The sequence below is a fragment of the Ranitomeya variabilis genome, chromosome 3 (assembly GCF_051348905.1).
Source record: "Ranitomeya variabilis isolate aRanVar5 chromosome 3, aRanVar5.hap1, whole genome shotgun sequence".
Lineage (NCBI taxonomy): Eukaryota > Metazoa > Chordata > Amphibia > Anura > Dendrobatidae > Ranitomeya > Ranitomeya variabilis.
The window spans coordinates 561,280,026-561,295,924 of NC_135234.1; the positions used below are offsets into that span (position 1 = coordinate 561,280,026).

The 15,899-nt window shown below is 41.8% G+C and overlaps 1 protein-coding gene across 1 annotated transcript; it reads left to right on the plus strand.

The window, feature by feature from the left end:
• Positions 1-5,751: 5,751 nt before the first annotated feature.
• LOC143818384 (uncharacterized) lies at positions 5,752-7,735 on the plus strand. The gene is made up of 2 exons (XM_077299714.1): positions 5,752-6,538; positions 6,660-7,735. Exons 1-2 carry the CDS (start codon positions 6,342-6,344, stop codon positions 7,591-7,593), a joined length of 1,131 nt encoding a protein of 376 aa, XP_077155829.1. The 5' UTR covers positions 5,752-6,341; the 3' UTR covers positions 7,594-7,735.
• The last annotated feature ends 8,164 nt before the right edge of the window (positions 7,736-15,899 follow it).

The following is a 15,899-nucleotide window of genomic DNA, read 5'->3' on the forward strand; positions in this document are numbered from 1 at the left end:
AGTAATGAGGGTGTCTGGCTGACACCTTTTCATTCCTAAACTCAAGGCTTGGTGTCAATGACCTAACCCTATTACCCTGATGATACTGCATCAGAATGAAAAAGAAGGTGTTTAACCAGGAAATTACATTACAAAAGTTTTTTGAAATTTCTTTATTTAGCTCAATAAGGCTGTTTCACATTTGCGTTTTTTGCCGCTGCGTTTTAGCGCAAAAAAACGCATGCATTTTTTTCCCTATATTTAACATTAAAAACGCATGCGGTTTTTTTGCATGCGTTTTGCCGCGTTTGACGATGCATGCGTCGTTTCTATGCTTGCGTTTTGTTGCAGAAATGGAAGATGTAATAATTTCTAGAGGCGTTTTTTTGCCTCAAAAAACGCATGCATTTTTTTGCGGCAATAAAACGTATTGCTGTCTATGTAAACGCATGCGTTTTTAAGCACATGCGTTTGGTTGCATTTTTAAACGCATGCGTTTCCATAGAAAAAAACAAGAATACACACTGATAAGCCACCCCCCACCATCAAGGTGATAAAGGGATCCAAACCCTAACCCTACCCCTAACCCTAGGGATCCTAACCCTACCCCTAACCCTACCCCTAACCCTAACCCTACCCCTAACCCTAGGGATCGTAACCCTACCCCTAACCCTACCCCTAACCCTAACCCTAACTATTTCTATTTATAGTGGGTTTTCTTGTTGATTTTGATGATCGGCAGCTGTAACACACTTCTCAGCATGCGTTTCAAAAACGCAAACGCAGGAAAAAACGCATGTAAACGCGGCAAAACGCCACGTTTTTTTACCGCATGCGAAAACGCATGCGTCTAAAAAACACAGCGTTTGCACGAGTTTACATTTTTTCACCACCTGCGTTTGCGTTTTAAACGCTGCGTTTTTAAACGCAAATGTGAAACTAGCCTAAAGCCTTCATTGCTGTACAAAACCACAGCAAAAAACGCGCCAAATAAGCGTGGCAAAATGTGCAATTTTGCCACAGTGTTTTTGCTGCCAAGAGATGCAGAAACATTGCAGAAATCTCTGTAAGCAAATACTCAACGTGCGCACATACCCTAAGGCTAGAGTCACAGTAGTGATTTTAAAATTGGTCCGATTTTGTTCCTGTAATGCAAGTGTCATGAGTTTTTCATGCATGTACAATCCGATTTTTAACACCTAGTATCCGATTTACATCCTAAGGTCGGCAGTGACACATATCTTTATATTTCTGTTACCGGAAAAAAAAAACACTACTGGAAATGTCAGTGACAAATACAATTAATACAGTGTTTGTGTAGCTTACTGTGCGTATATTTAATTGTTAAAATATTATTTTTCTGAAAAAAAAATGGTGTGGGCATAAGTTTCTTAACCAGCAGAGGGAAAGCCGATGGCTGGTAGCAGATGTTTATAGACTGGGAAGAGAGTAATACCCATGGAGCTTCCCAGGCTGTTAATATCAGCTCAGAGCTGTATAATTAGCCTTTACTGGCTATTAAAAAGAGGGACCCCCCAAAAGAATGACGTAGGGTCTCCATATAATTAATAACCAGTAAAGGCTAGGCATACAGCTGGGGGCTGAAGGGGCCTAGGAAGGGGCCATAAGCTCTCAGCCACCTCAGAAAAGGCACATTTACAAGATGCACCAATTCTAGCACTTGGCCTTACTCTTTCCACTTGTCCTGTAGCGGTGGCAAGCGGCGTGAGAGGTGGGGGGGTTGATGTCACCTTTGTATTGCTAGGTGACATCAGGCCCGAGGTTAGTAATGGAGAGGCATCTATAAGACAACCCATTTTTAACCCCTTCATAACCGGAGCTTTTTTGGGTTTTGCGTTTTAGTTTTTCTCTCTCCTCCCTCCCAGAGCCATAACTTTATTATTTTTCTGTCAATATTACCATGTGAGGGTATATTTTTTGCACAATGAGTTGTACTTTTGAATGACACCATTGGTTTTACCATGTTGTGTACTATAAAACGGGAAAAAACATCCAAGTGCGGTGAAATTGCAAAAAAAGTGCAATCCATCACTTGTTTTTTATTTGGCTTTTTTGCTAGGTTCACTAAATACTAAAACACTGACCTGTCATTATGATTCTCCAGGTCAATACAAGTTCATAGACACCAAATAGGTCTAGACTCTTTTCTACTTAAACTTTGCTAAAAAATAAAAAATTGTGCCATTTTCCGATACCCATAGCGTCTCCATTTTTTGTGATCTTGGGTTGGGTGAAGGCTTATTTTTTGCATGCCTAGCTGATGTTTTTAATGATACCATTTTGGTGCAGATACGTTCTTTTGATCGCCAGTTATTGCATTTTAATGCAATGTTGGGGAGTCCAAAAAAACGTAATTCTGGTGTTTTGACTTTTTTTTATCACTATGCCATTTATCGATCATGTTAACCTTTTTTTCATTGATAGATCGGGCGATTCTGAAGGCAGTGACACCAAATATATGTATGTTTGTTTTTTTATTGTTTTATTTTGAATGGGGCAAAAGGGGGGTGATTTGAACTTTCACTTTTTTTTATTTTTTTAAATTTTTAGAAACATATTTCTTTAACTTTTGGCATGCTTCAGTAGTATCCATAGGAGACTAGAAGCTGCCATAGCCCAGTCAGCTTAGCTACATAGGGGCGATGATCAGTTTGCCTCTATGTAGCTGAATTACTGACTTGCTATGAGCGCCGACCACTGGGTGGCGCTCATAACAATCTGGCACTGATGACCATAGAGGTCTCCAGAAGACCTCTGGTTGTCATGCCGATGAACTGATGACCTCCAATCACGTGACGGGGGTCACCTATGTGTGTATTTCCAGCACAATTGCCGGAAGCGCCATTTAAATACCGCTGTCAGAGTTTAACAGCGGCATTTAGCTAGTTAATAGCCACAGGTGGATTCCACCCGCGGCTATTGCAGGCACATGTCAGCTGTTCAAAACAGATGACATGTCCCGGAAAAGATGTGGGATCACCGCCGAAGCTCACATCAAAGGGAGGGATACCGACATCAGCGTACTTTTACGCCCGATGTCGGTAAGGGGTTAAACCCATAGTCAAATCGTATAAAAACAATCATTTCAAGGCTAAAGTAATCCCGGTTGCTTGTGCACCTTTTTCTACCACATTTTTCCTTCCACTCAGCTTTCCATTAATATGCTTGGATACAGCACTCTGTGAACAGCCAGCTTCTTTAGCAATGACCTTTTGTGGCTTACCCTCCTTGTGGAGTGTGTCAATGACTTCTGGACATCTGTCAAGTCAGCAGTCTTCTCCATTGTGGAGCCTACTGAAACGGACTAAGGGACATTTTTAAACACTTAAAGGGACTCTGTCACCTGAATTTGGAGGGAAAAATTTTCAGCCATAGGGGCAAGATTGCCTTGTGCAGGCATGTACTATGAAGGACAGAGAATGAACTTCAATCCAATATTGCAGCCAGCATGCAGCCAGCGGGTAAGGAAAGGGTGAATCAAACACCCAAAAACCCCGCCCCTATGGCTGAAAATTGTTCCCTCCAAATTCAGGTGACAGAGTCCCTTTAAGAAGCCTTTGCAGGAGTTTTTGTTAATTATTCTAATTTACTGAGATACTGATTTTGGGGTTTTCATAGGCTGTAAGCCATAATAATCAACATTAACAGAAATAAACATTTGAAATAGACCACTCTGTTTGTAATGACTCTATATAATATATTAGTTTCACTTTTTGCATTGAAGAAATTAAATAAATTAACTTTTTGATGGAATTCTAATTTTGTGAGAAGCACCTGTATAACATTTGAAGTTTACTATAGAATTTTACCTTCAGGCTTCCTTATTAAAATGTCATTTTTATGGTTTTCTTGTCACTTTTATGTTTCTTCCTTTTTCTGTTATTAACACATATCACATTCACTGAATTCAATATATATACAGTATATGCTGTAGGCATAGACAATTTTGCAGCAAACAAAAATTATTATGTAACTAACCAAGAGTGTTTATAGAATCATTTTTGCTTATTGTTTATAGAATGCATATTATATTTAGCCAGGTAAGGCTTCTTTCACACTTCAGTCTTTCGGCGTCAGTCAAAAACCGCCATTTTCGTAAAATGGCGGATCCGTTTTTTTTTTGGGCGGATCCGCTATTTTCCCATTGACTTGCATTAGAGACGGATTGTGGCGGATGGTCGTCCGTTCCATCCGCCTTGCGACGGATCCGTCGATATTTGGCGGACGTTGTCTAGACATTGAGGACTTTGTAACGTTTTTTGTCGCTGGCAAAAAGGCGGAACGCGGCGGATCCGTCGCGTCCGCCTTTTTTTTGAATGGGTGCCTATGGGCGACGGATCCGTCGCGATACGTTTTTTGGCGGATCCGTCGCCTCAATCCGCTTTTTTTGATTGAGCATGCTCCAAAAAGTTGCAACTTTGCCCAGACAACCCAAAAACTATATAAAGAGGACAGGTCATTCCCAAATGTACCAGCCAGCAAGAGAGACCCTTCCATGCCCGAGAGACCCAGCCAGACCCAGCCAGCAAGACCTCTGCCAGCAAGACTTTGCCAGCCAGGCACTGCCATCCAGCCAGAGAGGCCCTGCAAGCCAGAGACACTCTGCCAGCAAGACTTTGCCAGCCAGGCACTGCCATCCAGCCAGAGAGGCCCTGCAAGCCAGACCCTGCCTGAGACAGCCATGTGAGTACTGCCATCCAGCATGCATGCATGCATGCGTGCGTGCGTGCTTGTGTGCGTGCGTGCTTGTGTGCGTGCTTGCATGCTTGTGTGCGTGCGTGCTTGTGTGCGTGCTTGCATGCTTGTGTGCGTGCGTGCTTGTGTGCGTGCGCCTGCCTGCCCTGTTTATATGTTTTTCATACTATTTAAGCTGTTATTTTTTATAGCTGAGGTGTAAAAAGTGTTTTGTGTGTGTGTATAAATGATGTGTGATGTGTTCTGCATTTTTGTTGTTATCCCAAATGTTATAGTATTTCAAATAAAGAGCAGTGTAGCTCCTACTGTACCATTAAAAAAAATAAATTTTTTAAAAAAAATAGTAATAAAAATTACACCAAACTGTCAGTAGTCTCATTTCAAGATAAATGTAATATTGGGTAAACATGCAGTAAAGGTTATATATATAAATGTGTAATGCAAATCTTGTGTATAGAATATGTTATCCGGTTTTAGAAAATACAAACTGTAGGGTAATCATAATTACCAATTTTTGGAATTGGTATTTTAAGTTCGAATGAGGAACATTTTTGATAAGGTTTGATAGGTGGCTTTTACCAACATGCGCATTGCGCATATCAATTTCAGTTTTGGTGTTGCTTTAAAGGGTTCTTGGGGGTTTTTTTTGGTGGGGAAACAGGGCTAGAGGGTTTGGCAGCTTGTGCATCAAGCATATCTACCATATAAAGTATGACGGTTAGAAAAAAAATTTCATTTTGTGTGGGATGAAATCTAAAAGTTTTTAAAAAAGATGTAAGTGTTAAATCCTACAGCTGCATCTATCCTTGTGTATAGTAGCTTAGAACTGTCTGTATACTTACAGATATTTGGGACCAAGAGGTACGCAAAGACCATAATGTCTTCTTCTGAGAGCCCCCCAGCACATCAGCAGCAAACTGAGGTATTGTATTTTTTTTTTTTTTCTTTGTTCTGTAAAATTTTTTGGTGATACAACTATGGTCATTGTTTTTTAACCCTTTATGTGTTCTGTATTCACAGGAATATGAAGCAGAGGGGCTTACAGAAGGAGACGGACAGGGTGGAGAAAGACAAGGAGCGGGAGCGCATAGTGTAAGTTTTGAACAGACCGATCCTCACATACAATGCACTACACCCAACACAAACATTCATGACAGCACACACAATACATATGCCTCGATCTAAGAACATTATTAATTTTTTTTTTTACATTTTTTTTATTAGTCCTCACAATCCGGGGCTCGACATAGAGTTCCTCAAAGCACCTCCCATAGTCGTCGGAATGATAATCGCGGCGGTCGCCGAAGAGTAAGTTCCTTTTTGTTTTGTTGTGTAGTAAAATGTAAAATTCATGTGTTGTAATCTTTCCCTTTTTATTGTTATATTTTTCGTAGGCTTCACAGCGTGCTCCCGAACAAGATGATGAAGAGGAGGGCATCGATGTGAACACCCTCATCGAAGCAGTACAAAGTAGGGAGCCGCTGTGGAACATGTCGGACCGCCGCCATGCTGACCAGTTAATCACCCGACGGCTATGGGAGGAAGTGTGCAGTGCTGTTATGGATAACTGGGAGGAACTCGATGCTGGGGCCCAGGATCTAGCGCGTAAGTATTCACACTTCATAACCTTATTTTAGCATGATTTAATGTGGTGTATAGTAACCAATTTTTGCTATCTCTTTCCAGGTAACAGGATTATCGTGCGGTGGCGGTCAATCAGGGATCGCTTCAAGAGGGAGTTTAATAAGGAGATGCAGGCCCCGAGTGGATCTAGAGGACGCAGGAGCAGATACAAACATGCCAGAGCCCTGTCGTTCCTACGGTCGACGCTGCTGAGCAGAAGGTAAATATTCAACACCACATATTTTCAGTCAAACTGAAAAAATGTGTAACCTTCAATTTTTTTGCAGCAAGGGCAATTGTAATATAAAGATACTAATATTTTTTTTCTTCTTCTTTAACAGCACTTTCTGCAGCACTCGGGAGCCTGCATCAGAGTTGCAGCCCTCTGGAGCGATCCCTCGAGAGTCCGCCACCGGCGACCACGTCGACCCCTCTGTTTCTGCACCTACCCTTTTGTTTGATCCCTCAGCCTCATCCACCAGCGCTGGAGCAGCAGGGCGGACTTCGTCACTTGAAGCTGCAGGTGATGAGTTAGAGTTCCCTTTACCCCACCCCTCTGCCACTGCCGCAACTTCTAGACCAACTTTGTGGTCAGGACGGCAGCGCCAGAGAGGTCAGGAAAGGAGCTATGCGCCTGACTTTTTGCATCTGAATGCATCCTTTCACAGTGCCATCAAGCTTTTGAGTGAGCAAACGTCTGCTGGGTACAATATGCTTAACAAAAGCATACTTGAACTCAGCAGTCGTCTTGATAGGATGCAATCAGATGCAAACCAGTCACCAAGGCACTGTTTTTTTCAGGCGGTCCTCAGGCACATGGAAAATCTAACTCCTGACCTGCAGATGCATGTGATGCAAGGCTGCCACACTGCTCTAGCGCAGGCGATATCCCATGCCCCTCCACCTACCCTTCATGTGTCAACACCTTTCCCCTCTCAATCCACCGTCTATCCTCCCATCCGTCCTCCTCCTGTACGTCCTCCTCCCGTCCATTCTACTCCTTCGTCATTTGTTCCTTCCCCCCTTAGTCTTTCCCAGTTTTTAACGTCCCCCTTCCATTCTTCCCCTTTAACTTCTCCGTTATCAATCCCAGCAACACCTTCATACCTCACACACACCACATCTGCACCTCAAGTCTCTACACAACCTCATGTTTTCACCACCCATTCCACTTCTGTTCCTCCCCGTGATGTCCTGTCCCCCACTCTCGACGTGGTCCGCCCGCCTGTCAGCCCCTCCGCTACTATCTCCACCCAAAACTATGAGAATCTGTAAAAGTCAATAAATAAACAGTTTTTTGGTTTAAAAATTTTTTTATTGTCTTTCTTTTTTTTTTTCTTTTAATTTTTTAAGTCACCAAGGTTATGGCAATAGTAACATTAACAGTGTTTAAAGGGTACCGTTGCAAAACATACAATGCTGCATTATTAAAGTACAAAGATTTTGTATGCAAACAAAAATTGGTATTTTTACAAGTATAAAAATAAATAAATTTTTTACACCATTTCATACTGCCAGTCAACTGATCCTGCAGGAGACATGAAGTAGTCTGCAAAACTGTCCCGCATTCTGCAGACTGCAACTGGACTGCGAAAAGTGGGGTTTTGGTAATCCCGTAAGGTGCTTTCTGAAACATTATCCTCCAGGGAAACTTGTTCTTTTGATAGAACAAAATTATGCAGGACAAGCACGCTTTGACCACATCATCGACAGTTTCAGTCTGCAGTTTAATGGCAGTTAGTAGCACTCTCCATTTGGCAGTTAGGATGCCAAAGGCACATTCCACTACTCTGCGTGCTCTGGTTAAACGGTAATTGAAAATTTTCTTCCTCTGGGTCAGTCCACTACTTCCAAAGGGTTTAAGCAAATGTGGGGAAAGCTGGAAGGCATCATCTCCAACACAAACAAATGGTAACGGTGGACCGGTGGTTCCAGGGAGAGGTCTAGGGGGTGGAAAATCAAATGTCTCTCCATATAAACGGCGCCCCATTGGTGAATTTTTAAAGATTTGTGAATCATTTGCACGTCCATACGCACCTATATCCACAGCGATGAACTTGCATTGTGCGTCAGCTATGGCCATCAACACAATAGAGAAATACTTCTTATAGTTATAAAACTGTGACCCAGAGCCTGAAGGTTTGACGATCCTTATGTGCTTTCCATCAACTGCTCCAACACAATTTGGAAACTGGCAAATCTGATGAAAAATTTGGGCGATCTCCAGCCACCTCTCCTGTGATGGCTCTGGGATGTATTCCACTTGTAGGCACTCCCACAATGCCCGGCAGGTATCTCTGATGATCCCCGAGATGGTGGATATCCCAAGTCGAAATTGAAAATGGAGGGATGAGAAGGACTCTCCAGTTGCAAGGAATCTGTTAACAAAAAGACAATACTTAATAAAAAAAATACAAAAAAAAACAACACAGTTATAAGTCTGATGAATGAGAATCATTTAATAAAAAAAATGACTTACCGAATAGTCACCATGAGACGCTCTGCTGGTGATATTGAGAATCGCATCTGGGTGTCTCGTCTCCGTATACAGTCTTCCACATAGCCCAATAAAAATTCAAAATTTTCAGCTCTCATCCTCACATAATTGAAGAACTTTTGAGGGTTTTCCCTTAGTTCCATGTAAAGCGTGGAATAAACACCACGGGTCATACGTTGTGCTGTGATGGGATGGATCCACAGCCTTCTCTTACGCCGCTGCCGTAGGATTCGCAGTCTTCGTTCCTCCCTCTCTCGAACGCTGACTGCCAACTGATTTGCCTCAAAAGTAAAATCTGCATAGATCTTTGCAATGTTCGCCAGGACTCCTTCCATTTCTGCCACTTTCTCTACAACCTTTCAAAGATGTGGTGTAAATACACGCTATATATAGTTTTCCAGAAGTTTCCAGTAGCCAATCACATTGAAATCCTCCCCTTTTTAAAAACGGATCCGTCAAAAAACGGTTGCAACGGATGTAAAAACGTTCACAACAGTTCTAACGGATCCGTTTTTTTAACGGATTAGGGCAGCTGATCCGTTAAAAAACCGGATCCGTTAGAACCGTTTTTGAACAAAATTTGACGGATCCGTCGATCCGCCACGATGTCGGACCCAACTGACGCCACACAACTGAAGTGTGAAAGAAGCCTAAGCTATGGCAATTATTAGGCTGCAAAAGAAATGGATGTTATGTCCATACTATTATTTTATGTATACAAATAAGTGTGATTTTAGTCTTTTTTTCTTTTTAGAGTACAGTAATATTTTTGTCAAGTTTAAGATTTACTATAGAAATAAAGTGCTTGCTGGTTTAGATCTCTGAGAATATAAGAATGTTCTCAGAATTTCCCTTAGGAGATGTGAGTTGGTGAGAGTCTTAAGACTGGGATCTAAGGAGTGTGGAGTGTGACAAGCAAGGCATGGCATGTCAGACTGAGGACAGTTATACACTTAAATATGCCATGCATGCTCCTCTGGGAAATTAAATATGCAAATTGCATGTTTAGAGAGGAAAAGAACTAGAACTTTAGAGCCAACCTATTGCAAGAAGCAAAAGTAAAAGTCAATATTGACCCTTTAACAAGCCTTGCCATGTGACTTAGGATAACCTTACACATCTGCAGGTTCCTCTCAGCTTCAGCTTCCATTTCACAGGCAGACAAGGATGCAATATTGTTGCAATACAGAAGAGTTCAGAGAGAAGCAAAAAAAATGTGTGTGCAAGAAGACAAAATTTAGTTTTTCCTATTCTGTGTTAGTCACTTGTCTCACACTGGTAACTCCACCTTTCACTTACTATAATCTCCGGAGGCCTGGAATAGATCATTTACATATAAAAACATGGATTACTCTGGAATAACACATCAGATCACAGATATGAATAAATCATTTTATTCAGCTTCATTTGACCTATATGTCCAAATAGATGGCTTAGGAGGGTTGATCCTACTGACAGGTTCCCTTTAAAAAGTAATTAAGCAGTAGGAATATGCTGTATATATCATGTGCGAGACAGAAATGTATAAGTATGCCCTGACACATGGGCACAGAGTGAAATGTCTTCAGCTTCTTTGAAAAGTTTAAAATGGAACTACCATGCCATTGCACTGACCTACATAAGACAGTTGTGCCATTTATCACTCAAAGTGTCACAACACTTCTGACTGGCAGTTTAGCCTCTCTATTTGCCTAAGGGACAATCTGAGAACATTTCTATATTCTAAGAGCAAAACCAGCAAGTACTTCATTTCTATAGTCTTAAACTTGACAAAAGTATACTTCTACTCTAAAAAGAAAAAAAAAAACTAAAATCCTTCGTATTTCTATATATCAAATATTAGTTTATTTTGCAGTCTAATAATTGTCATAGTTTATATGACTAAATATAATATGCATTATATAGACAATGACTAAAAATGATTCTGTAATCACTCTTTATTCATTTTATGATAATGTTTATTTGCTGCAAAATTGTCTATGCCTACAGCATTGATATACCGAATTCAGCTGAATGTGACATGTGTTAATAACATAGAAAGGAAGAAACAGAAAATGTGAAAAAAACCTAGAAAATGTCAATTAAATAAAGAAAGCCAGATGGTGAAATTCTATAGTAAACTGCAAATATTATACATTTTATTTACACATTTAAAAAAGTGAATACATAATGTAGATTACTATTCTAAAGTATGATACATAAATTACATAAATTACGGAAGTGAATGTATTAAAGAATTTTGTGAATCAATTCATTACCTAAGGGCTGTCCCACACGTCCAGATAATTCCGGTACCGGAATAAATCGGTACCGGAGTTATCCGTGTCCGTGTGCCTGGGAACTCACGGAGGCCATACGTGCGGCACACGTGTGCCGCCCGTATGGCGAGTGGGTACCACACGGAGCGTGTGGTACCCACTCTGCATGGTGCTGAAGCTGCTGAAGCTGCGATTCATATCCTCTCTGCAGTAGCGTTTGCTGCAGAGAAAATATGAAGAATAGTGTTAAAAATAAAGATCCATGTGTCCGCCGCCCCCCCACCCCCTGTGCGCCCCCCCGCTGGTCAGAAAATACTTACCCGGGTCCCCCGTCGGCTGTCGCTCCTTCCTGGTCTGGCCGCGGCTTCTCCTGCATGCGGTCACGTGGGGCCGATCATTTACAGTCATGAATATGTGGCTCCACCCCCCATAGGGGCGGAGCCGACTATTCATGATTGTAAATGATCGGCCCCACGTGACCGCATACAGTAGGAGGCGCGGCCAGACCAGGAAGGAGCGAGGGAGCGGGTAAGTATTTTCTGACCAGCGGGGGGCGCACAGGGGGTGGGGGGGCGGCGGACACATGGATCTTTATTTTTAACACTATTCTTCATATTTTCTCTATAGCAAACGCTGCTACAGGGAAGATATGAATACCGGCTTCAGCACCATGTGGGGGGGACAGCGCTTACTGTAGCGCTGTCTCCGGCACGCCACACGGACCCCAGACGGAGAATGTCCGTGTGAGGTCCGTGTTTTACGCGGACCCATTGACTCTATTGGGTCCGTGTAAAACGTGCGCTCCCACGAACACTGACATGTCTCCGTGTTTGGCACACGGAGACACGGTCCGCAAAAAATCAATGACATCTGAACAGATGCATTGATTTTTATGGGTCTACGTGTGTCAGTGTCTCCGGTACGTGAGGAAACTGTCACCTCACGTACCGGAGCCACTGACGTGTGAAACCGGCCTAACTAAAGGCCACCTTCACACACACTTTTTACATCATTTGGATATGCTCACAAAAAATGTCATGATTTTCAAACATCCTATAGAGAAAGCCATGAAAATGCTGGTTAAGGCCGGCGTCACACTAGCGAGTTTTACGGACGCATGAGCGCATAAACTACGTCCATAAAATACGCATTGCACACGGCCCAATGAATCTCTATGTCCCAGCTCCTATCTGCCGTATAAGTTGCATCCGTAATATACGGTTTTGTACGGCCGCAGAAAATCGCAGCATGCTGCGTTTGTCACCGTATTGCGCAAAAAAATCGTCCTCATGAACTGGAGCCTTGGAAAAGTTCCCACGCTCGAGTTCATATGAGGACATCCAGCAGAGGGCGCATCACCGCGACTCAAGGTAACTACAGGTCACCCTGCTTTCCATTCAGTACCTGGGGTTTTACAGGCAGGAGCAAGTGCATTAGCACAGCTCCTGGCTGTAAAATGATTTAACCCCTTCAGATGGATTTACATCGTGAGACATAACGATGGAAGGTATGGAATATTGTTGTTTGTTTTTTTAACTTTGTTTCAGGACGATGTTCTTCAGGTGGATTAAGAGAATAATAAAATATTACAACACCCTGTGTCTTTATTTCATTAAAATACTTTGTAATAATGTGTGTGTGTTTTATTAACCATTTAGTACTATTGGATTAATAATGGATAGGTGTCATAATTGACGCCTCTCCATTATTAACCTGGTTTAATGTCACCTTACAATAGCAAGGTAACATTAACCCTTCATTACCCCATATCCCACCGCTACACGGGAGTGGGAAGAGAGAGGCCAAGTGCCAGAATAGGCGCATCTTACAGATGTGCCTTTTCTGGGGTGGCTGGGGGCAGATGTTTGTAGCCGGGGGGGGCAATAACCATGGACCCTCTCTAGGCTATTAATATCTGCCCTCAGTCACTGGCTTTACAACTCTGGCAGAGAAAATTGTGAGGGAGCCCACGCCAATTTTTTCCGCCATTTAACCATTTATTTTAGCAGCTACAGCGCCCAAATTTTGCACATACACACTACTAACATTAGTAGTGTGGAATATGCAAAAAAAAAGGGATATGAGATGGTTTATTGTATGTAAACCATGTCTCATATCCTGTCGGGTTTGTGAAGGAGAAATGAAAAGCCGGCAATTGAATTACTGGCTTTTCTGCTATATCGCGCTGAAGTAAATCTATATATATATATATATATATATATATATATATATATATATATATATATATATATATATATATATATATATATATGTGTGTGTCTCAATGACACATATATATATATATATATATATATATATATATATATATATATATATACACTGTATATATGTTTTAACGAACATTTGAGGCCAAAAAGCCATTAGATGTCGGTTTTTCAAGCCTGCGAAAAAATCTCGCAGTACGGATGCCATACGGATTACATACGGAGGATGACATGTGCAAAATAAGCTGCCACGCTCTGCCTATGGATGACATACGGATCACTACTTTGGGAACATTTCTGTGTATTACGGCCTTAAAAAACGGACCGTATTTATATACTCTGAGTGTGACGCCGGCCTAAAGCCCATGTTTAATGCGTGACATGTTTTATAAAAAGAAAAAACCTCCATTGACATTAAAAATGGCACCAGACATACGGCAAAATAACAAAAAACTGCAAACTACATTCATTTCATATTCCGCTATAAGACTTAAGGTTCGCTTTCACTAGAGTATAAATCGGAAGAGTGGAATCTGACAAACAACTTTGTTATGTTTATTTCTCCTTTGCTTGGCTTTTGAAACATGTCCACATGTACACTGTGCATCAGCACACCGCGATTAATGAATAAATGAATTCCACTTTTGTTATAAACATAAAAAATGTACATAGTACATAGTTAACTGTTTTGATCAAAAAGCATAAAGGCCATCCAACTACAAAAAAATCTACCTCATATGGTGGCTGTCTGGTGAAAAAAAATATAATCTGCAGGATTGTTGATACAAATTTGGAAGTAACTTGATTTGGGGAAGTATTTTCTCTGGGGGAATTGTAGGAGCCATACTTGGGTACTGCTCTTGTTAGGGCGGAAGCACATAAATGGGGCACCACAGGGTAGATAGAGGTAATAATTGTGAACGGCTGCCCGTGGAACCAGATTAACTGGATGTCTCAATGGCTCAAATGGGTGAGATCTTCACTTTTTTATGCACTTTGACATTTTTCAATTAGTTTGTCCTACAAAATGTTTAATGGCATAATTTCATTATTTACCAACATATTGATGTATGTTATATATGCAAGCTTTTTCTGTTATTGCTCATTTATCATGGAACTATTCCTGTATTATTCTAAGTAATAAAAGTTTAAGTTTAACCCCTGTGGTTATTAGAAGGGGCCTGAGCTACTTTTAGGGCAGCCTCATAGATAGTGAATTGTGCAAGAGTCAGGGTATCCGACCTGCCATGCTTTTTTGTAATAGGGATAAAAGTTCTCCATCTCCATCTGTCGTTTGGTACAGATCTCAGCAGTGGGACATCCACTGATAAGCAAATTATCACCTCTATTATGAATCTATTTAATACTTTTGATTTAATCGAGTGGAATTTAATTCACCTTAAATTTTACAAAAATTTTGCAGTGACTATCATTTAGCTGAATTGAAGTGGGCTAGCAAAGGTTAACAAACAATAATAATAATAATACTCAACTCTCACCTGTCCTGATGCCCATATAGTTCAATGTCCACTCATCCATACTACTTCTTTTCATCTTCTCTGTCACCCACATCTTCTTCAACCTGATTAATTCTGGGGTGTGTCATGACTTAACGATGAAATGATTTGCACTGAGAGGTACTTACTAGGGTTGAGCGAAACGGGTCGGCCATTTTCAGAAGTCGCCGACTTTTGGCAAAGTCGGGTTTCATGAAACCCGACCCGACCCCTGTGTGGGGTTGGCCATGAAGTCGGCGATCTTCTGAATCTGGTATCGGAATTCCAATACCGAGTTCCGATATGTTTGCGATATCGCGAATCGGTATCGGAATCCATATTTAAGTGTAAAATAAAGAATCAAAATAAAAAATATTGATATACTCACCCTCGGACGCGCCCTGGTACTAACCAGCAGCCTTCCTTCCTAAGAATGAGCGCGTGAATGACCTGCGGTGACGTCACGGCTTGTGATTGGTCACGTGAGCGGTCACATGGGCGGTCACGCGACCAATCACAAGCCGCGACGTCATCTAAGGTCCTTCACGCGCTCATTCTTAGGAAGGAAGGCTGCCGGAAAGAAGCAGGGAGCGTCCGAGGGTGAGTATATACCTAATAAGAATATACTCACCCTCGGACGCGCCCTGCTTCTTTCCGGCAGAGTTTCCTCTCCTTCAGACCCTGGGAACCATAGTATCCCATTGCACTGCATTGGGTTTCGTGTTTCGGCCGACCCCGACTTTTTTATAGGATCGGCCGATTTCACTCGACCCGACTTTTGAGAAAGTCGGGTTTCGTGAAACCCGACCCGATCCTATAAAAATAAAAGTCGCTCAACCCTAGTACTTACTAGACCTCGGGCTAAGCACGCTGGAACGATGTGGCATGTGAAGACAGGTGCAAAACTACATCAGAGGGTTCTTTGGTCCTGGAAGTTTCATAGTGAAGGAGGCTGGATGGCTGGAAGAGGATGCACACAATAGGGGAAGGTGAAAAGAAGAGGTGAGAACAACCAGATGGTGGGTTGTGGAGGCAGAGGAACAGGTGAATGGTGAGGTGAATACAAGTTTTTTTTCTTTCATCCTAAGTTTTTTTTTACTCTGTA